This window comes from Syngnathus scovelli, chromosome 5, assembly GCF_024217435.2.
Source record: "Syngnathus scovelli strain Florida chromosome 5, RoL_Ssco_1.2, whole genome shotgun sequence".
NCBI classification, from domain to species: Eukaryota; Metazoa; Chordata; class Actinopteri; order Syngnathiformes; family Syngnathidae; genus Syngnathus; species Syngnathus scovelli.
This window is the reverse complement of record NC_090851.1, coordinates 2,685,359-2,707,298: the sequence shown is the minus strand read 5'-3', so window position 1 is coordinate 2,707,298 and position 21,940 is coordinate 2,685,359. Positions and strand designations below refer to the sequence as shown.

Below are 21,940 nucleotides of genomic sequence, written 5' to 3'. Positions count from 1 at the left end.
TTACCAATTGATTCCCCCCCCTAACAGACCCCCCCGACCCCCCCCTCGCTTTCTCGCCCGTGTCATAATGCGCTTTTGCACGTTCTTAAGTGTCATTCCGCTGCGGAAAGCCGGCAGTTGTTTTGCCGGCCATTCTTATCGATGTCAGCGCTTTAAATCACGGGCCAAACGTTGATCTTTAGCCTCCTGGCCTCCTTTCAAGCCGCGGCAAATTTACGAGGCCCCGGCAGAGGAGCGAAATACCTGACGAGAAGTCGCCTTTTTTTTTTTTACAAAGCCTCATCAAGAAGGAAAACAAAAGTGTTTTTCTTGTTGATGTTTTGGGGGAAAGGAAAAACATATCAAATAGATTAAAAGGCATGAAATATTAAAAAGCTAGTCCGGGTCGCGTTCGTCACGAGCTGCGGCCGTCCACTTTACCGCTGAGTGTTTCCCGACAATGGAAGAGGCAGGTCGGGCCATTTACTGAGAAAACATCAACAGCAAGTGTGTGTGTGTGCGAACAAAACACCTTCGCCTTCCTTTTAACACACAAACAAAATTTCCCATTTAGACCCAGACAAGATTTTTCACTTTGCCCCGTTGTTCCGTCGCACAATGAATGTCACGAGACGGGTGGGTGGGGGTCCACCGGTGCCCCCCCCAACCACCACCACCATGTGACAACACATGTGGGCCCACACACACAAAACCCCCAAAAAGTCACCCGGCTCGGAAAACACGAGCCGCGGGACGCCGACGCGGCCGCATTTAACAGCGGCCATTAAACCTTATTAATCCAGCAGCGCAAACAAATGCTTACACATGTTGTAACAAAACCAAAAAGTAGCTAATGAGACGCCATGTGTGCCCCAAAAAAAAAAAATAGTTTCTGCATAAAGGTTATCTTCGCCTTTGGGAGGGAATAGTCCGTTCATGTGTGTGTTGGCAACGTGCCGACCACGGCCTGTACCACTAGCCTCCCTTCTCCAGAACCTCCCTTCCAAAAAAAAAAAATCCTCTTTGGGCCTCTGGCCATCACATCTCCATTGCAAGTTTTAAAAAAAAACAGGACAGAGAAAGTGCACATGAAGAGACGTGACCAAAAGAAATTTGATAATTCACGTGTAAAAAGCAGCACACGGTCGCCAAAATGGCCGTCATTACCCCCACGACCGTAAACACGCGTCGTAATGATGATGATTTTGAGCGATAATAATAATAATAGCAATCCAGCCCGAGTGCTTTTTTTTTTTTTTTCCTCTTCGACAATAGCGATGGCATTAGTCACACGGACAACAAGACAAATGAAAGCTTCTCTGCCTTGAGAGCTCTCTTGCCACTGCTGATGGGGCAAATTGGCAGGGGGGGGGGGGGGGGGGTCCTCTAAGACACACAAAATAATAATAAAAAAAAGGAGACCAAACGATTTGCCCGTCACACTGGCATCGCTCCAGAGGAGAACAAAAAAAAAATTAGGAGTTGAGGAATAACAGGAAAAGGGAGAAGCCGGCGTGAAAGTCGGGCCCGGCCGGGTTCCTGTCACTTAGCGCGGGTCACGAGCCGTGTCACCTTCGTCTCAGACGTGCGCTCACGCCGACGCGGGAACGTTTCCTCTCGAAAAAATATTCCCCCCCTCCTCCCATCCCCGGTCGCGGAGTGCATGTTGACTTGCTGGCACTGTACACGCAAATTCACACATACCTCCGTGTGTGTGTGTGTGTGCGTGTGTGTGTTTGTGGGACTCATTAGACTGCAGCAGGGTGGTGACATCCTGAGCGACACACACACTTTCTCCTCACATGGGCGACTTGTTTCGCCGCAGGAAACTAGCCAAAAGCGACATAGCTTAACTCTGAAGTTAAGTTACAAATAAAATCCTGATAAATCCCGTTAAAGGTACGCGAGTCCCCTTTGCAATTGGAAAAGAGAATTCTTTAACATTGCACGACGCTAGCTAACCCGATGTCGTACGAAAGTAGCCATATTCTCTGTAAAAATATTGACAATTTCTCGTCATTGGGTGTTAAATCACGCCAATGATGCCGCTCAGCAAAGAAGTAAAGAAGATAAATATTTATGGAGAACACTTATGTAATTCGGTGACGGAGACTCTCCACACTTCACTTGAACGACAGCTCCATGTGAAGGTAAATATAATGAAGCGTTATCTGATCTCGTGACATCATGGCATTTTTAAAAAACAAAATACATTTGCCGTCCATTTCTTGGCCCCAATTCATTCTTTTTATAGCCTTCCCGCATCGTTTACCAAATTGCGTTTGTGGTTGACGTGTTTTGTCAACATGGCTGTTTCCAGATGGCGGACCTTAAAAAAAAAAAAAAAACGGACCAACTCGTAATGCCGCACGTGATCCGAACCATGCCTTGGGTCGTGGCGATAATATACGACAATACGCATCCCTAAAATTCCTTACCAGGCTTATCTGCGATGACCCGGATTAGCCAACTGGATGTCAAGGTAAGGTTTGGAGTTGAGGTTTTCTGACACAAAGGCTAAAAAAAAAAAAAAAAAAAACGCCCACGCTGGATTGCCAACACAATCTGATATTTATGTCGGGACGAGTGAAGGATGCATTTGAACCCGGCCATTCCGTTCTCGATCCCGATAAAAACCGCCCTAGGAAAAAAGCCTGAAAAACAATCAAGCCACAAATGCTCCCAATATAAAATAGAACACACATGTTAAACATGCCATTAAATGTGTGTGTCAGCGCTCTGGCAACAATAACACAAACCGAGCCGCCGCCGCCGTCGTTGCCGCACTAATGGACCACCATTTTTTTTTATACACCATTTCAAGGCCACTGTTTAACTGCGTGTAAATCGTCGATTGAGCCTCTCTTTTGTTAAGATCGAGCCGGAGAGAGGAAAGGATGACTGATAGACAGAAGAAGAAGAAGAAGAAAGTCAGCAAAGGGAGAGAAAGCAGTTTTTCTTGCAAAAATCTCCGCTTTCACCTCGCCGCTCTCCTCCAGCCAAGGCCGGCCAAGAGACACTTCACCTCGCACCCGCACACACATGGAGTCCCGGCCAACACACACACACACACACACACTCAACCATAAACTCCTCGTGCACGCTCGCCTCGACCGTACACACCCACTCCAGCAACTGGCACAAGAGTATTTAGCCACCCACTCAGAAAAAGAAATGGCAACACACACAAACTGGGTGTCAGCGCACACACACGGTTGTAGACACACACTTGACACCAGATACGTATAGACATCCCATATGCTCGTGTTCAACGACCCATCAAAGTCAGATATGGAAATAATAACACACGCACGCACACAATCGGTGTGGATCATTGTGCACATGTGCATTAAATCTCTGCCGCTCACTGCCGAAGATGCATATGCAGCACATACGCAACACACACACACACACACATATTGTGAGTGTATCAATGTGTTAATCGTCACATTATCACTTCCTGAGCTGCTCCGACGAGATTAATGTTATCGTCTTGAAGGCATTTCCGAGATGGGGGAGACGTGACATTGTGGAGAGAGATTGAAATATGACCTGATTGTTTTAAAATAAATAAAAATTGGTAATCTAACACATTAACAAAATTGTGGTTTGTTTTTGAATGAAGATGTAAAAAGGATAAAGAATTTAAAAAGCATTTCCAAACTAAAGGATTAGACTGCCTGTAAAAATAAGAATGATTAAAAAATGTATCTATGGTTGTTATCGAAGAACTCGCCGTTATTTTCATCAGACTGATTTTTGCTTTCTACGATATTCCTTAAAAAAACATTTTTTTTGTAAATAACATAGCAGTCAGTATTAAAATTAAAACTGAAAATGCTTTTCTGAGATTTTCACTAACAATTACAACACACTATTTTTAATTTATAATAAAAAGATTTGCTGTATAAAACTATATTAATTGATCATTTTGCATTCAAAATTATATTTATATTACCCTCTTAACTATTGATTTTGCTGTTAATGATTTTTGCATTTCAAACTGGTATATCCTAATGATATTAAATGCAGAAATGAAAGTTCTGCTTGGGTGTGTGTTTTGGAAAGAAAAAAAAAACGGGGTTGCTATTTAAGTCATAAAGTGGGGGGAGAGGGCGTGGGCGGGTTGGAACAGTACCTCGTCCAGGTCTCGGCCCATAGTCGACCTGTCGCACTTGATAGGAAGCCGCGTTACAGCACCCTTGCAAGGAGAGAAGGGGAAACGCTTTTTAGAGATAAAGCGTGCACGCGCAACACACACACACACTCACTCACGCGGGCGAGCACAAGAGCGTGTTTTCTTTTTAACGGTGGTGCTCACATTGCGGCAGAGGCGGCCTGCGGCTTTGCGCAAAAGAGCAGCAGCGCGGTGCTTAATGGAGTCAAATAGATAAATAAATTGAAAAAAAAAATAGGCGCTTGGTTGTAAACTTTGCGAGGGTCGATTTTTCGTAACCATTTAACGACCGCGGCAAGGGAAAATAATCGATCCTCTTCATTTAAATGTTTGTCTTTGCCTTCTTCCCTCCGTCAAATAATTATTTCCTCTGTTTTATTAAACGTATTTTTTTTTTTTTGCCTTTTCTGAATGCATTCGAAGCCGATTTATTGATTCCAGTCACGCTGTTGACTTCTTAACGAGGCTCTTGTGCGGTCTTTTTTTTTTAGAGACGTCAACATGTTTACATTTTCTTTCAAGCATAAATAACGACTGTCAATTTAAATTGACGTAAATTAAAGCCCTTAAAGAAATGTTCTCATTCCCACCCCCCAGAAAAAAAAACATCAATAACGTTCCAAAATGTATGTTTTATTAAATTTAAAATAATTCCAATAAAGAAGCTGTTTAAAAATGTGTAGTTAAAGTTTGCTCGTCTTTTCTTACACCATGCTCATTTTTGCCACGAATAAATTGCCTCAAATAATAATTGTTCAATTTGCCTTTTCTTCCACTTGTTAACAAACGACACATTTTCGCCTCCTTTGAATGTAACCGCAATTTATTTGAAATACAATTTCCCTCAAAATTCGCATCTCATAAAAATGATTTAAGGCCTTTGTGGACACCCAAAACGCATCATTCTCTCCCCCAGGCCCTTTTTTCTTCCCCCCCCCCCAACATATTTGTCAACAGGCGGCCACGGCACCCTAGGGTGCTGCCCCACACGAAGTCCTTATTATCCCATGAGAAGATGACGCAAAAGGAAGAAGGAGATTAATTGCGCCAAAACAATCAGTTCATCAAAAACATTGCGAACGCGGATTCGGTGCAGGTGCCCAATCCACCTGACCCCCTCATCCACACGCAGCATTTGCGTAAAATACACCACTTCAGCTTTATAAAATATCAAATACGCCTAATTAAAAATAAATCACCTAAAGATGCTTTAAAATATAAACCTCGTTGCAGCCCGAAACTTTCTCCCACTTTTTGCGCCTCACATGCTTGTTGCGCAACCGTGCCTGGTACCGAGAGCCTCGCAGGTCCCGCAATGATGGACTGCGAGCCAACAAGCATCCTCTATCTTTACTGTCTCCCCCTCACACACACACACGCACACTCTGACACACACGCATACACACATGCACGCCCGCACACAACCAGCGCGCCGATTCTTGACTGAGCCTCCCGAAACTTCATTTAAAAAACCCAATCGAAATAAAACAAACTACAGACTATATCACCGATTAATGAAGTAGAAACGATTATCGTAACATCCGCGGGTGAGAGGCAGAAATATCGGGGGGATGTGATGCCTCTTCACACCGCTTCCATCCTCCGGACACCCGGTGATCGCTCGCGCTCCTCTGCGCTAACGCATCCGCGCCGAGGGCTCCTTGCCTCGGCCACGGCAAGTCAAATGACACGCTTCCAGGGATGGAAGTTTTTACAAAAGCAAAAGTCCAGCCATATTTAAAAGCAACCATGGGCACCTCGTAATCCATCACTTTGCGTATTTTTTACACGATATATATTATTTGAGAGACGCAGCAGTTGTTAAATAACACACAGCAGCAGTTGAAAGTTTGACAATACACTTTTCCCCCTCGTTGGGACCACCGCAATGTACAAGATGAGGAAGTGGAGAAGGGGGGGACCAAGAGTTGATCCTTCATACCTGCTGGGACATTCTGTAGAGGAGGTTGCCGTCAGTGGTCTGCTGCTGCCATGTCCCCATGAAGCCCGGCTGCTCAGCACTAGGCGGTCTGGTGCTGAACTGCATGGAGCTCTCGCCCGCTCCCCCGGCGCCCGCACCACCGCTGCTACGACTGGAGGGCTCTCTGTCGGGGCCGGCGGCGGCTCCGTGCTCAGCCTTGGCCGCTGCAGGCTGAGGAAGAGGCGGCGTGCTGCTGCTGGGCGTCTCCGGGTCACTGCCGGTGGTCGTGCTGGTGGTGGCGGCGGCGGGCTCCTGTGGGGCTGTGTGGCGCTCACTGCTGCCTCTCACATCTGCCTCCTTGGACTTGATGGGGGGGGGGAGAAAGGGAGGGAGGGGGGGGGGGGGAGAAAAGTAAGTGAAGGTGGGTTCTTTTTGGGGTTGCCCTCCCTCTTTTTGCGAGGGGGGGGAGTTGGGAGATGAGTGCGGCCAATTTGCAACGGGGGCCTTGAGTTGGAGTTGATGAGGACGCGAAATGGGGACAATAAACAAAACGGGAGGGGGCGGCGGCGGCGGCTCACTTTCTGAACGCACGCGTACACCGCAAAAATAAAAGTAGCATCAAGAGTGCAGAAGAAGCAACACAAAGCGTCTTACCATCAACTCAGTGTGTGTCCCAGCAACGTGAAGATGAGTGGGAGCGCGCCACGAGCTTCCTCTCTCTCGCTCTCTTTCTCTAAGATCTCTCTCTCCCTTCCTGTTCTGTCCGCCTCCTTCTACTCTCTCCGTAGTCCGCCGAGGAAGTGGACACAGCGCTTCAGCCCGACTCGTGTTCGTGTCTGCGCGTGTGTGTGCGTCGGTGCGTGCGTGTGCGCTCCGGACTGAGATGCTCAATGACATCGCGCCACACGCTCTCTCTCTCTCGCTCTCCCTCACTTTCTCTCTCTCTCTCTCTTACGCACGCACGCACACACACCTCCTCAGCCCGGGGTAAAGGAGGCGGGGGCAGAGTGAAGGGGTGGAGGGGTTGCTGGTGATTGGGGGGGGGGGGGGTTGTCCTGCTGCCTCATTACCATGTTTGCTGCGAGCGACGCGCGCGCGCACGCACAAACGGGACCGTTCCGACACACACGGTCATGTACTCTTAAAAAAAAAAAAAAAAAGCTTGTTTGAAAAATATCACTGTAGAAAATCTAGTTTATGTGATAAAATGGGGAATTTCCCCCCCCCCCCAAATAGGCCAATTTGAGGTTGCTCCGAGAAGGGCTGTCAATTTGATGAAACGCACTTTTGAAATAACAAATTGACACAAATTACTTTTAATAATGGTATTATTATAGCCTGGCTGATTTAATCGGCCAATATTAGCGCTTTTAAAATGGTCGATTAGTTGATTTAATTTTTTTTTCTACTTTCCTTTTGCATTATACAGAGAATTGGGAAAAATAAAACTCAATGTTTGCCTCTCTGTTGAAAAGTTAAACAAAAACTGAAGGCCAAAGTATCATAAAATAGTCAAAAACGTTTCTGCCGGTTATTTTATTGGTCGTAAACGTTTGAAATTAATCGGCTAATATCATTTTGACACTATTTACATAAAAAATGTCACTTTGACCTGCATTTTTTTAAACAATGCTCCTTTTTGCACTTGAATGTGTCGTTAATCCCCAAAACAAAAATATGCAAATTAAATAATAGGACAGGAAAAAAGGAATCAATAGACTTGTTCTACCGACAAAAATCTGCCGCCTTTGTTTGACTTTCTGCGACTCTAATGAGAGACTAATGGAACGCAGGCAGGCTGCCACCAGCACACACACACACACACACACAGGGGCAGACACCCCCCCCCCCCCCCCCCCCCCCCCGCAGAGGCTCACGAATTTTAATTAAGAAAAAAATGAGGAAGAGGTTCCATTTTAGCCAAATTGGTCCCCACAGCAGCAGCAGTCAAAAAGTGAGGGGGGGGGGGGGGGTGAGCATACACACACACACCACCATAGCATAGATCTACGCGACCTAGAGTGGGTCACATCTTCAACAATGAAGCCACCCCATCTGCTGCTCCTCCTTCTGATCTTCTTTCAAATTACATCTTGTCAGCCTCGTGCTTCCTTGTTGAACTCAAAGTTGTAATGCGCGGAACTCGTCTTAATCAGATGGAATGACAACACGGAGATCCACTCTTTCTCCATCATGTCTGGGAAATGCACTTCTTTTTTTTTCTTTCTATTCAAGTGGCACTCTTGTGTTTCAAGCTTGCAGCATCCGGTTAATAGCTGTCATTTGTGCACTCGACTCGGATGCTGTTAATGGCCTGGATGACAAAAAGAAAGAAACGATCGGGCAAGTTTGCAAGGGAAATGACAAAAGATGCTGTGGCAAGATGTAAAAAAAAAAAAATGGTGCCACCATCCACCCCACCCACCCTCAGGGAAAGGGTCCATGACGAAGACCATATAATTAACTCGAGGCTCAGCTACGGATCAATTACCAGACAAGCAAGTGATAGGCGAATCAATGCAAGATCATCAGCCTCGTTATCACTGTTGCAACTCATTAGAGGAAAAGTGAGGTAGAGAGAGAGGCAGATGATATTGGGGGGGGGGCTTCTGTTCTTTTTTTTTTTGATAGAGGGGGGGTGGCAGCGTAAAGACAGAGCGCAGCCGGCCGGCTCTGCGGCAACAGCCACCGAGGCTTGTATGGATCAATAGAAGAGTGGCTGTGAGGTTAAAGCTCTGCCGCGGCATCCTTATTCCCCAGACACGCGCAGACACAAACGCACTCTGACATGACAACAAGGCTTCTAGAAAAAGTCAAAAGTTTAGTCTAATTGTGACTTCTTTGGAATAAGTTTGAAAAAAATAATTGTCAAATTATGCTTATTAGAAAAGCAACACTTAGCGGTAATAAATACAAACTGTTTTTTTTGCAATGGCCCAGGGCTGCTACTATCTGTCTGTGACCTTTTACCTCATATTTCCGTTAATACATTTTAGTAAGTGAATTAGTTAATTTGAAGTGCTGTGACTTAGCTTGAGTGCCCAATGGAGCTAAACAGGAGCACATGGCTAGCGTCAGTGACATTTCGCTAACGGTGCGACACAATTGTCGTTAGCTTGAATGCTAACTGTACTCAAACCGTAGTTGCAAATGCTTCTGACCTTTAACAAATATTTTTGTCACCTTGTTCAGCATGTTTATGTTTTAGCTAGTTTGTAGCGGTGTTCTTTAGCTACAGAGGCTCCCACGACTTAAGGCGGACAACATGGCTTTACGTCGCTGACCTTTACCTAAAACTGTATTTTTATAATGGAGATTACCAAGTTTTTATTTATTTCATTGATTACTATTGTCTGTGACTTTTAACAAATACTTAAAAGTCAAATTTCCTCAGGAAAACCCGTATTAATTAGCTTAAGTGATACTAGCACATGTCTCAAGGCTGCTATTGTCTTTAACCTTTGGCTAATTTTTTTTAAGTCCACTGCTTGTACACAAAGTTAGTTAGCCAATAAGAAGCTGTATTCCTAAACTCGAGCACTGCCTTGACCTAAGAGGGAGCACAAGGCTCATGGCTGGCACTGTCGCTGACCTGATTTATGCCTTACAGGGATGTTCACACGCGCATAAATCTGCACAGAGTGCATGTGTCCATGTGACAAGGCATGGCGTGTCGATCAGATGGCACCGGGATAGAAGTGTCACTGTTTGCCGACAGAGCCACAGGACATCACATGAGAGGAGCTCGCTTGTGATCGCGGGCAAAGGGGAGAGAGCGGCGGGGGCACCCAAAGGTCTCCACGTAATGAGACGCAGCCACATGATCGCCGGGTGTCACTCGTCAAGGCGCCCGCCCCTTCGCTACTACTGCTAATGACGACATTTGGCATACAGTGTTTTGTTTGTCTGTACGGTCGATATAGAAAGTCTGCACACCCTTGTTAAAAGATTTAGGATTTAGTGACATTGAAAGAAACACGCACGGCATAATTAAAAACTAGAATAGAAGTTAGTTCAATAAAATGAGTCGGAAGAATGAAGAAAAGAATATAGGCACCTGAAATACTGTTGTTGCAAAAGTGTGCACACCCTCTTATAGCCGAGCATGCGTTCATAATAAAACAATCACTTTCAAATTTGTGCAAAATGTGAATTAGCCAAGTTCAAATATCTCCGATTTAAGTTTTGTAGTTTGCTCTTCCTGCCGATTGGCTGGCGACCATTTTAGCGTGCTTAGCCATGACCCTGACGAAAAGCAAATGGATGATTGGGAATGTTTCCATAACTTTAGTCTAGCCTTCAAAACTGAAATGGACTTTGAAAGGAAAAAGGTTTAAGATGTTCTCCAACTTTTTGGTGGATATAAGACGTGATAATGAGGATGAAGACAATGTTGAGGTGGGAGAAGCAAAGTTGGAGTTCCATCACTTGCCTAATGACCGGGGCGCATCCTCCCCGTTGGTTCTTCCTTTTCCCTCACACTTGGGTAATTCTCCTCTAATCATCTCCACCCTCATTTAGTTCCCTCTGAGCTCTCCCTCCCTCCCACTCTCCTCACCTCATCAGACAGGCCTCCACCTCATCGCCGCATCGCCTCCATCCCCTCACTTCTGTCCTCTCCCGCTGACCCGTACCCCCCCCCCCTCCCCCCAGTCACAGGGCCTTGTGTCTCTACCTGCCAGCCTCCCTGACAGCCCCCCGTCCCCCTTGCCGCCCCCCCTGAGAGGAGACCGCCTGACCATCCGGAACGCTGCCGTGGCAACCCCTGCCAGCGCCCCCTATTTCACACCCCTCTTCCCTCCCCTCCCTCCCTCCCGCCCCACCTTCAGCTTGATCCCCCCCTGAAACCGCAGCGAGTTTGACAAAGTGCTTTTTTGCACTTCTTCTCTTTGTCTCTCATTATATTCTTTCAAACTTTTTTTTTTTTAACTTTGACCTTCTTCTGCTCCTACGTCAGTCCAAAACAAGGTACGCCGGCCACTGTTTTACCGGAAACCGATTGAGTGGGTTGCAACTCCGAATTTATGCCGACTGCGGCGTTTTACACTATGAGTCTTTGTGACTACGAGAGTGTGTGTGTGCAGATGTGTCCCGAGTGAAGGATTGTGGGGGGGGGGAGTGTGGGCAACCAGCTGTGCGTGCGCTCCGTGGCGAGCTGGTGAAGTAATGGGAACCACACATTTAATACGAGCCCCAAACTTATTGCGAGTAACAGGGATGTCCGCGACTGCTTTTGATACGGCCAACAGAAATGACCTCACGTAAGCTGGGAGACATTCCAAAAGATCTGTGCACCATCTGAAAAAAAATAATGAATAGAAAAAAAAAATAGAATGCAGAAGGAGGCAAACATGTGGATCACATTAGGAGGCCGAGTATTTATTTACGGCGCACACGACAAGGAACATAACCGCTGACAACACAACAAACACTGGTGACTCGACGATGCCTCAATAAAATTTAATGTCACGCAGACGATCTCGACGTAGTAAAGAAAAAAACGATCACCGTTTGATTTATGATGAGTGAAATAAAAAGAGAGGCGTTAAGCTTTCGAAGGATTGTTTCATTTAGATTTGCATCCTAGTCGGTTTCTCGCACAACTCGGTAAACAAATACAGCGCAGCTCATCCTCTGGCTTCGGCCTTTTGATTTTGCACTTGCCCAAAAAGAAACTATTTAAATTGTTAAAAGTTTTTTTATTGTACCGAATAGATCATTTGGACTTATTGGATAATTTCTGAAGTTGAGGAAATCCTGAATGTCAAAGTGGAACACAAAATTACCCCAAAAATTCAAATAAAAAAATTACATAATACAAATTATTACAAAAATTATGTAAGATAAAAATGAGACAACCCCAAAAATGCCAATGACTAAAAATAGTCCAATAATTTTCAGACGCGCCATAGCTTTAAAATAAAAGTTACTCTATAGGCTCATCTTGTATCGTCAAGTCCAAAAAAAAAACTGAGTGTTGAAAGGGGGGAGAGAAAAAAAAGCAGAAATAATAAAGGCCCCGCCATCAGGTTTCAATTACAAGCGAGAGAGTGCGGGTTAAGTGAACATCAAGTGGTATTAAAATATATCGGAGGTCACTGGCATTGAGAGCCTCTGTTGAAAGCTCTCACGTATTCACGCACGCTTGCACGCTTGCCGCCGAGCTGCGTTATTTGATTAGCGCACATGTAGCCGCAGATTTGCCATGAAGGCTTTTAGTTTGACACGCGTCTGGGAACCACTTCCACACAGGACAACGTATTTGTATAAAATGAGCGACAGGAAGAAATATAGAACCTGAATTTGAAGACAAAATGTGCAAGGCAAACAATAATATATAGCAAACCGAGCGGCGGTTAGCTTCTTTTTATGCTAGCTAAAAATGTGACTTGACAGTTCCCCCATCCATCCCAAACCAAATTTTTGCCCCCAACGAGTAAAGTAAACAATAAAAAATAGCAAACCGAGTTCCAGTTAGCTTCTTTTTATGTTAGCAAAAGATGCTACTTAGCGGTTCCCATCCATCCCAAACCTCATTTTTGTTTTTCGTTCTGCCTGTCCTCATTTTACCGTCCGTCCGTCCTCCGTCTGGTCTTGTTCCATCAGCCCCGCAGAGGCAGACCGATGGCCTCGGCATCCCCAGAGGCGACAGACATAAAGGGGCTGTGAATGGATGGATGGATGCATGGTGAAGGGGACGAAACCGGCGGCTAAATTATTAAGTGACACTTGGCTTCACTTTGAGACACACACACACACACACATGCGGCGAGAGGGTAAAAGCATTAGAACATTTAGCCCCCTGAATGCACCCGACAACTCCACTACATGCTAACTCCCGTCAAAATCATCAAACTGGGCCCGGGGCTCTTAAAATTTTTACGCTACGGCTTGAAGGGACGTTGCGGCGCCTCAAAGGCTTTCCGAGAGTGAATGGCCCTGTCATCGCGGCCATCGTCGCCGATAAATAAATAACGACGCTAAGCGGCATCGCCGCCGAGTTGACAGCGCCAAGTCACTGTGAACATCGGCGAGCCGACGTGCGGGTGTGTGTGGGTGCTTTCTGACAGCTTCCGAGGGAGGGGTGAGGGTGGGGGCCGTTGGTCGAATGTGCTAAAGTGGGCTTTTGTTCACTTAGGTTGCACCTGGCCTTGATTTCCTGAGGACAAGGTTGGAGCACACCAAGGCCGAGCTCTTCTTTAATTGGCCACATCAGGAGACTCGGATGATGGGCCATTTGGCTCGCTTTGCTACAATGTTACGAGTCGGGAACAAGGGCACAGATAAAACCACGTTATTCAATATGATTTTTTTTAAATGCGGATGCTAGGCTAAGCTAAACTTTTTCAAAAGGGTAGCGCATTGTTTTTGAAGCTGCTTCAACTTTGTAAACGCAAACAAAACAACAAAGGGTAATTAATCGGAAAAATAAAAATCGGCAAATCGTTTCGACTGTTTTTAACAAGGTCCAAAAATCAGCACAATTATAATTTCAATCATTTGGTAAATCGGTCGCTAATGTAATCAATGTTAATTAGAGCTGTTTCTTTCGACGCAGTAATAGGTAAATAAAACGTTTTGATCGCAACAGCACAAGTGAGTTCATGTATGAGAAAACAGGACACAGTGGCACTGTGAAAACGATTTCCTGCCAGTGGTTGCCCTTCATTTTATGTGTGTGTGTATGTGTGTGTAGCTCCACCGTCTAATTGCAAGCGGAGACTCCTTTAATTAACACACAGTGAGGCTCCCGGGGGTGCGAGTGGGCACGGCGCATTTGTGACGAGTTCCTTCGCAGCCAACCTGCGGGACGCGCGAGCCTAATCAGAGTCTTTTAAGTCGTGCCATGTTCGCGCCAGAGGATTCACCCAAGACGCACTCTTTATTTTAATTTTTTTTTTTTAGTCGTGAGAAACGAGACAAGCGAGGAGGTCTGTTCTGGTCTTAGGAACAAAACAAGAAAGGTCTTAAAAATGTTGAGTTGGAAAAAAAGCACTTTGTGTTCTTGGCAAAAAAAGGGAAAATATGATACCCATCCATCCATTTTCGGGTTATCATCTCGAGCCTAAATGCGACGTCCACAGTGACGACAAGTTAGAAACTTTTTCGTAAATTTAGTTTTTTTCAGCTATCCCCAACTCGCTTTATGCTTTAAATATAAGCCAACCTTCTTTTTTTTTACGATTCCTGCCAATTTGGACAGGTGCCCCACCGTCAAAGACGGATTACACCACGCCGTATATCAAAGCCAATCAATCTTGCACCCCTGGAAGGCATCACTCGCCCAATGAATAATTACGGTTTTCCAAATAGGAAGTAGCCGTGCCAAAGTGTTGCCACGGCCGCCATTTTGGGGGGGACATGTTGTGTGGTCCAAAAAGAGAGGAAGAAGACAAAACATTACTAAAATACCAAACCTTATACAAATATTTGTTTCTAGTATTTACTTTCTTCGGATTTCTGATTGGCTTCAACGGACTCACACGTCAGAGCGCCACCTGTTGTTTCAACATGAGTGCTTGACACCATGTGAATACAATTTTATTGGGATTAATTAGCAAAAGAAATAGCCTCATTGTGGTTAAAATTCCATTCCTGTGTTTCTCTACTTTGAACAGTGGACATGTGTTGCCCTGTAGCTGAGGGCGCACAAACACAAATAAAGTAGATTGGACAGAGAGAAAGTACAGTACACAGTCCTTAATCCCGCACATGATGCATTTATGTGTGCAGGGGGAAAAAAAATATCGATATGAAATTCTCCCACGCATGAGAGCAGATGGAGGAAGTGGCGGCGAAGGAAGGGAGGGAAAGCAGCGGGCGGAACAGCGGGGCGGGCTGTGCTGAAAGCTGGAGCGTGTCGTTTAAAAAAATGGCTGACTCAGCGATGGCCATTGGTGGCGCCGCGATGCAGTCAAGTACCGGGCAAACACTTTTAACACGTGCGGAGAGAGACACAAGTTGACCACGGTGGACTTGTTTATTTTATTTACTTTATTCTTTTTAGAACCACGTCCAGGTGTTTACAGTACATCTTGATCGTTACGGTAGCTAGCTAGCTAGCTCTAGATAGCTAGCTCTAAATAGCTAGGTAGCTAGGGAGATAGACAGAATCTTTTTTAAGGGAACAAATGAATCACCACCACCCTCATAAAAGTACATTATTGAGTAATAGCTGCTGATTTTTTTACACCATCCAGATAGGAATCTCCAATTACAAATGTCTTGTAACTTCAAGAGGAAGTCATTTTTACGAGAAGCACGCAACAGATGATTTTCAGCCAGGCTCGGGAGGGAGCGAGAGAGCTGAGAGAAAGTGGAAAGAAAGCACAAGCGAGGGAGACATAACTGCAAATGACTCAAGCCAGCGGGGAAATTCCTTAGACAGCACAACTAGCAGCGAAGGCTAAACACACCCGCCGCGTCTGGGTGTTGGCAGACACAAAACACAGCCACGGTTCCCGGAGCCTCAAACGCTCTTTCTAAAAGCTTTGGCGACCTTTATCGACGTATGCCATCGGTTTTATCTATACGATACGCTCATGAGTGCTAGCGTACCGCTTCAGATTGAACTTTCAAAGCAACGCTATGTCGCTGTTGTTTTGTTAACCGAAACACGTTAAAATCAAGAAAAAAATGTCCTTGCCATCCCAACACTGTTGGATCAACCATGTTTTCGATTTCCTTGCGAATATCACGTGTCGAAATACGACGTCAACATCAGTTGGCAGCAGGTGGCAGTACAGGACAAAATGGCCGCCACTGAGACGGATAAAAACTGTTTTTTCTCCTTATTTCTTCTTCTTTGGCCTTTGAAGCGTGTTTGAAATGACAGCTTGAGGGATGTCTGTCTTGATGGAGTTTCAGACTCCATAGTTTGTTTGACGTGTTTTTCTTACATGGATCTTGGGGGTGGGCGACTTTAGCGGTTTCGCTTGCTACAGTATTTCTGCTCCTTGCGGCTCTTTGAAGTAAGCAATTATTGGTCATTAAAAGTCACTTCTCGTTGACTCTTGACCTTGGCTGCCTGTTTGAAATAACACACACTCTCCAAGCTCCGCGCTCCCCGGCCTCTTTTTGTCTCGCTAAATAGCGCTCAAGCAGTTCTGTCGAATGACGCCTTATTTATTTGCCCGAAAGCAGAAGCTGAAGCCTTCTGCTTCAATTTTCTCACCAGCCAGTCCAGTAACTTATTTTGCTGGGGACAGAGCGGTCCTAATGGCACGGCAGGAATTCGCAAACAGAGACGAGGGAGCAAACCAAGGTTACGGAGACGGAGGGGGTGCGGGCACGCTCCCAAACGCAGGCGGGCGGCGATGCGGCCGGCCACAATCTGGGGTCCTTCTGCTGACGAACCACTCTAGGACTCACACGAAGGGAATGTTTGGCCTTGCCACGCGCCAAATTTTGCGGGAGGCACAAAGTGTTTGAAGATGGCAAAACCTCGATGAGTGAACTCTGGACATTCATTATTTTTGTCCATTTGGGCTTGCCATCCTTACATTTTATCGCTTAGAAGGCGGGGCTTCGCCTGGTGAGTGATGTGGGTGTCAGCCAATGAGAGTGAAGAGTTGACTAGCTGTTACCTGGATAACCTTTGTGGCTCATTTTCGGCCATTTTTAGGCGTCATTTTGTTTGATTGCTAATTTAAAACTTTGTGATGATGCTAAATAGCCTAAAATGATTTCTGCATTACTTATGGGTAAATTTTGATGATTAAACACAAAAATTAACAACTCAGAACTTGACTAAACGTGATAAATGCAAAAGTGCACCCCAGCGTCCCGAATGTATAGCCTAGCTATCAAGAGCTCGGGTGTGAAGACGCTTTGATCACTACAGCTTTATCTTTGCGTCGGATGAAACAAAACATCTTGCGACATCACTTTTGCCGCCCTGCCAAAATCCACAAAACTCAAGTCAACACGGGACCGTGCTCCCTCATGAGCACAAATAGCTGTACCCTACGATTGCCCCCCTCCCCAAAGAACAGCATTTTACCTTGCCCTTTTTTTTGGGGGACTCATGTGAAAGTAATTAAGTCCAGAAAGAGAGTGAAAGTGAGAAAGAGAAAGACGGGGAGGGGTTGGTGGAGGGGGATAGTGCATTCCGTTTGGCCCAAAGTGAGCGACTCTGTGGGTGTCTGAGGGCTGCGTGTAATTGCTTCCATATAGGACCCATCTATGGTCACACACGTATACTCTTTGCCATGCATTCATTCGAAGCCACCGTTCCAGAATGTCAATAAAGTCAAAGTGACTCAGAGCAGCTGCGCCAGGCAGACAAGACAGGTTGTTACCTGCACCAGGGCGTCACATCGCCGTCCAAAAGTAATGACGTGATTGCGCTTGGCTAAGTGTCCCTGAAATCAATGAAGCTCGGCACAGCTGCATGTTGGGCCACATCACGAGTGCGCCAGGGAGGAAGCAAAGAGAGAACCGCCATTACGGCGTCAGCTTTAACAAACAAATATCGTTATCAATGTCTCCGTGTTGGCTCAAGCCTGAAGAAAGTCATATTATTTTGAAAAGGCACAATATTAGTCCGTTTTTGGATTTGTGTTAGTTTTTTATGTACATTGTATGGAGTATTTGCTGTGTTAAAATATGGCGTTAATATAAAATAACTCGTGGTAGCGTATTAAGTAGACTGCATCCATGTGAAAAAGGCAGAAAAATCAGATATATTTTTTTCCTGTGGGTGGAGGTAGCAAGGAGAGCGGCCAGAGAATATCAAGGGGTGACATTGGCCACCCCTGGCCACCACGTAGCTCCGCCCCTGGTGACATTTCATTTTAGTTTTATAATTTGAAAATATAGTCATATTTTATTCATACACCATTTTTACGCACTCTTGTTTTATTTTATTTCTTGGATAAAAATGTTTTGGTTTTAGATAATTTGTTAGTTTTGGTTAACTATAAATAACCTTGTCTAGTGGCTAAGCATGTAATCTGTAAGCTATTTGTAACTGGAATATAATTAAGATTTTGTGACATTCTCCAGATAACGCCAAATCTGCATTTACTTTTTTTTTTAAAAGAGTGTCTTCTAAAAGATATGAGCAGCTGTTCATTCACCAAACCAAAGCATTCCCCAACAAGCCCAGGAATTTCAAGGAGTGTTTCTTTTTATCGGTCCACCCGTGCCCTAAGCTAGGTAAAATTAGGTGCTGTCTTTTTGTCGCATGACTCGGCACGACTCAGGTAATGGTAATCCCTCCCTGCAAGCTACACTGCTACAGCAAATGGAGCGAGGAGAAGGCAAAGACGAGGACCAGACAAGTAAAAAAAAAAAAAACGTGAAACGTTGAGAGCAGGTTGACACCAGCTGGCACAGAGAAACGTCAGATGCTGTCATCACTTTTTCTTGAACGCAAATGTGTTGACGGTGGCGCTAGTACGAATTAATACAAAACACATTTTATTTATCTACTTTTAACTTCAGTCTTTTAAACGTTCACTATGACTACTTCGCAAAGACAGACACATCGAATTATCTTGAGTTGGGTTACAACTTTGCATCTTCTTTCACATTTGCCAAATACGAGTAATGATTAGCATTAGGGACTGCTAGCTAAAATTTGTGCCTTCCGTTTGAGAACCCTAAAGACATCGACCACTCTCACACATCCAGTAGTGAAAAGAAAGAAATCCATCTCCATTTCTGCTACCAAATATGGCTCGTTTCACCATAAACGTTTCACCTTACAGTGACCCGCAGACACGCATAGTCGTCTTCAACTTAGCTGCTCAAAGCAAAATTTGTGGCACTTTTGCAATGTAAAACACACTCCTCCTTTAACCGTATTCCCCGCTCGTAAATTACCTTCCTGTTTATAGATGTCATAAAAAGAGCCGACGGCGGCGCGACTGAACGAGGGTGACGGCACATAAAGAACGCAACGAAAAACGCATTTACTTGAAATTAATCATTTAAAAAGCCGCAGCTGAGCGGGAGTCGTTTTGAAATCACTTTTGAGCGTTTTAGCAGGTGTAAACGGTCACCGCGACACACAAAAGCAGGAGCGAGTAAATCATCAAATAAAATCTTGGCTCTTTCGTGGAGTTCAAATAGCAGACGCGACTCAACTGAGTGGCCATGCAGTAGCGTTTATGTGAGCGACCCGGCATGTTAGCACGCTAGGCCAACCGGGTGCTGGGGCCCCACCACTTTTCAGATACTAAAATGAACGGACGTAACTCACAAAGACCCCCCCCCCCCCCCTCCCACACTATGAACCCACCCACCAGGCCAAGCTCCCACCTGAGCACTTATTTTAAATGACTAGCTAACAAATCAAAGGCATGTGCGAAACATGCTAACAGTACCGCTGCGTGATAGCCACAGCTAGCAAAAAAAATAAAAAAAAACATCATTTCTAAGTGTGTATTCCTTTCAAACACGCGAGCTTGAAGCCCACCTTGACGGCCCATTAGAACCACATTTTCAATCTTCCCCCTGTCACCCGACACACATGGCATGGGCCGCCGCCTCATTCAAGCCCAACCCACATGGGACGACTCCGCCAAGATTGGTGAGCTCCCAGAGTACGGCGCCGAGCGTTTTTGTGTGTGTGGAGCGCATAAACGCGCGTGTCCGTCCTGGCGGAGTGGCTGTCACCGTATCAGCCAGATAAGGCGTCGTTCGGCAGCCGTTGCCGGTAATGATGCTGGGACCTCTGAGGCGAGTGGAGGGGAGGTGCTGTTTCCTGCTGATCTCATCACAACACGGTGGCACAACAGCATCGCAACACGCACACACGGGCAAACACTAATAAACAGAACTACTGGTGGGACTGGTCCTCAAAAGATTTGGATAATATATAAAATATTATATAGTGAAAAAATAGGCCTTAATTTGAAATATAATCAAATAATTATAATTAAAATAATGACAAAAAAATTTATGCAATAATATTAATAAACATTTTTAAATTTTAAAGTGTCATTAAAATTAAAATTAAAAAAGCTGCTGCCCCCGCGACCCAACCCTGGATAAGCGGAAGATGGATGGATGGATGGATGGATGGATGGATGGATGGATGGATGGATGGATGGATGGATGGATGGATGGATGGATGGATGGATGGATGGATGGATGGATGGATGGATGGATGGATGGATGGAATTAATTCCACCTATTCCAGTGTTAAGTGTCACTCAACACTAGAATGTCAAAAATTGACCCAAAAAAAATCATCTAAATGAATTTTCTTAACTATCATGGAAGCAAATACCAACCAAAGATATCAAAACTAAAGTGGATGAAAAGGCCAAAAGGCAACTTAATTTGGGTTTGTTCACCATAACATGGAAGAATGATGTAAGAAACGCGCCCTGATTTTCAGGACAAACGCTCTTCTCGTCAACCGTTGAACCGTGGAAAAACAGAAGTGGGTGGTTCCTGAGGCGCCCTACTTGGCAGCATCCACATGTTTGGCAGACACTCCAAGGAGATAGAAAAGCAGCTTCAAAACCGACACGTATCAAATCTTACATTCCAGCGGAAAAGAAAAAACAAGCGAAAGCTAGCGACACAATGCAATTCACGCATGGAAATTGGAACTGCAGAAGGTCGTATATTCTCCAGCGTGTGTTTCCTCGCGTTAGGCCTGACAAAGAGGATGTGGTGAGAAGTCGGAGGAATGATACAACACAAAGCTCCGGTGTCCCGTTCCTAACCCGAAACCGCCGCTGTTTCCGCGTGTCGTCTCAGAGAGGTTTTGCGGTGCAAACTGCAGCCTGGCCTCCATCGGACCACCGCTACGCACGGCCGGCCAAAGAGTGAAGCCGCCGCCAGTAGATGGAGCGTGCGTGTGTTTGTGGAGCTTGTTGGCCTGGCCGCAATCGAAGACGGGGGGCGGGGCGACTGTCAATCGGCGTTAGTGCCAAACATTTAAGAAAAACAATCTGACAAAATATTTCTTTCAAGGCCTTCTTCGAGTGGATGCTACAAGCTACCAAAGTGCTACATGAGGACACAACTTGTACAGTTGCTAAACAACTTTGGGTCGGAACTGGCCATTTGTGTGTGTGTGTGTAACAAAGTGCCTCCATTGAAAAGTGACACTCTGACTGAGTAGCAGTATGTGTGATAATATTTTCCATTAACCTGAGATGAGGTGGAAGACCCACAAGAACCTTCATTCATCGCCATCTCTTGCTCTCACACACATTCTTGTTTTTGTGTGTTATTGGGGACCCTAATTGTGACACTAGCTGCTTTTCATCGCCTAGACATAAGCAAAACAGGTCAGGCCGCTACACAAAAACATTCGGCGCGATCCAACCATTAGTTGCCGGCGCTGTGATCCGCCAGGTGTGATAAAAGCGACCCCTCCGAGTAACTTGCCGAGGTGCTGGGAAGGGAGTTAAAGAAACGCGGAGGGCAGCAAAGGAGACGACGCGTGCGGGGGAAAAAAAAAAAACTCGCTTTGGCGGCACAATGGCGCGCCGAGAAGCTTTGACGAGGAGCAGGGAGCGGACGCGAGCGCCGGTGGCTCCAGTGAAAGCATGTCACGTCCTAATGAATGGGGGAACGGATAAGAAGTGCAGGTAGCGATTATTGTCGAGAGGCCATTAAGGGCCAGGAGGGTGGCTTCTTTAGACTGCCGCAGCAGCTGACTAATGGACAACATCCTGTCTTCATCTCCACGCCGCATATTGTGTTGCAACTGGGGAGGGGGGGGTTGGGGACATTTTTATTTTTAAAAACATGGTTTTATGTCTTGAAGATATTACTTTTACCATCCACCTTGTACAGCTTTGCCCCCCGTTCACCCAACCTTGAGTTAACCAGCCTTCATTTATCTATAGAAAAGAAATGTGTCGGACATTGCTAGCGTTAGCAAGCCAAGTTTA

General features: G+C 45.5%; 1 protein-coding gene and 1 long non-coding RNA gene across 8 annotated transcripts in view; one reads left to right on the top strand and one right to left on the bottom strand.

The window, feature by feature from the left end:
- Nucleotides 1-21,940, bottom strand: part of bnc2 (basonuclin zinc finger protein 2) — a 106,992-nt gene that overhangs the window by 55,216 nt on the left and 29,836 nt on the right. The window contains exons 1-3 of one of the 5 annotated variants that reach the window (XM_049720697.2): nucleotides 6,732-7,046; nucleotides 6,099-6,440; nucleotides 4,118-4,180 (exon numbers count right to left, since the gene is read on the bottom strand). The exons of 1 other annotated variant lie outside the window; for it this stretch is intronic. In XM_049720697.2, the coding sequence (XP_049576654.1) occupies nucleotides 4,118-4,180; nucleotides 6,099-6,440; nucleotides 6,732-6,974 (648 nt within the window). In that variant the 5' untranslated portion in view covers nucleotides 6,975-7,046. Of the gene's footprint in view, nucleotides 1-4,117; nucleotides 4,181-6,098; nucleotides 6,441-6,731; nucleotides 7,047-21,940 lie in introns of those variants that run through there. 3 more of the 5 variants (XM_049720692.2, XM_049720694.2, XM_049720693.2) reach the window with 3 other exon arrangements.
- Nucleotides 1-21,940, top strand: part of LOC125969052 (uncharacterized) — a 162,062-nt gene that overhangs the window by 113,206 nt on the left and 26,916 nt on the right. Inside the window, exon 9 of one of the 3 annotated variants that reach the window (XR_007481413.2) lies at nucleotides 2,855-3,801. The exons of the other annotated variants lie outside the window; for them this stretch is intronic. This is a non-coding gene — a long non-coding RNA (uncharacterized lncRNA). Of the gene's footprint in view, nucleotides 1-2,854; nucleotides 3,802-21,940 lie in introns of those variants that run through there. 3 annotated transcript variants of the gene reach the window in all.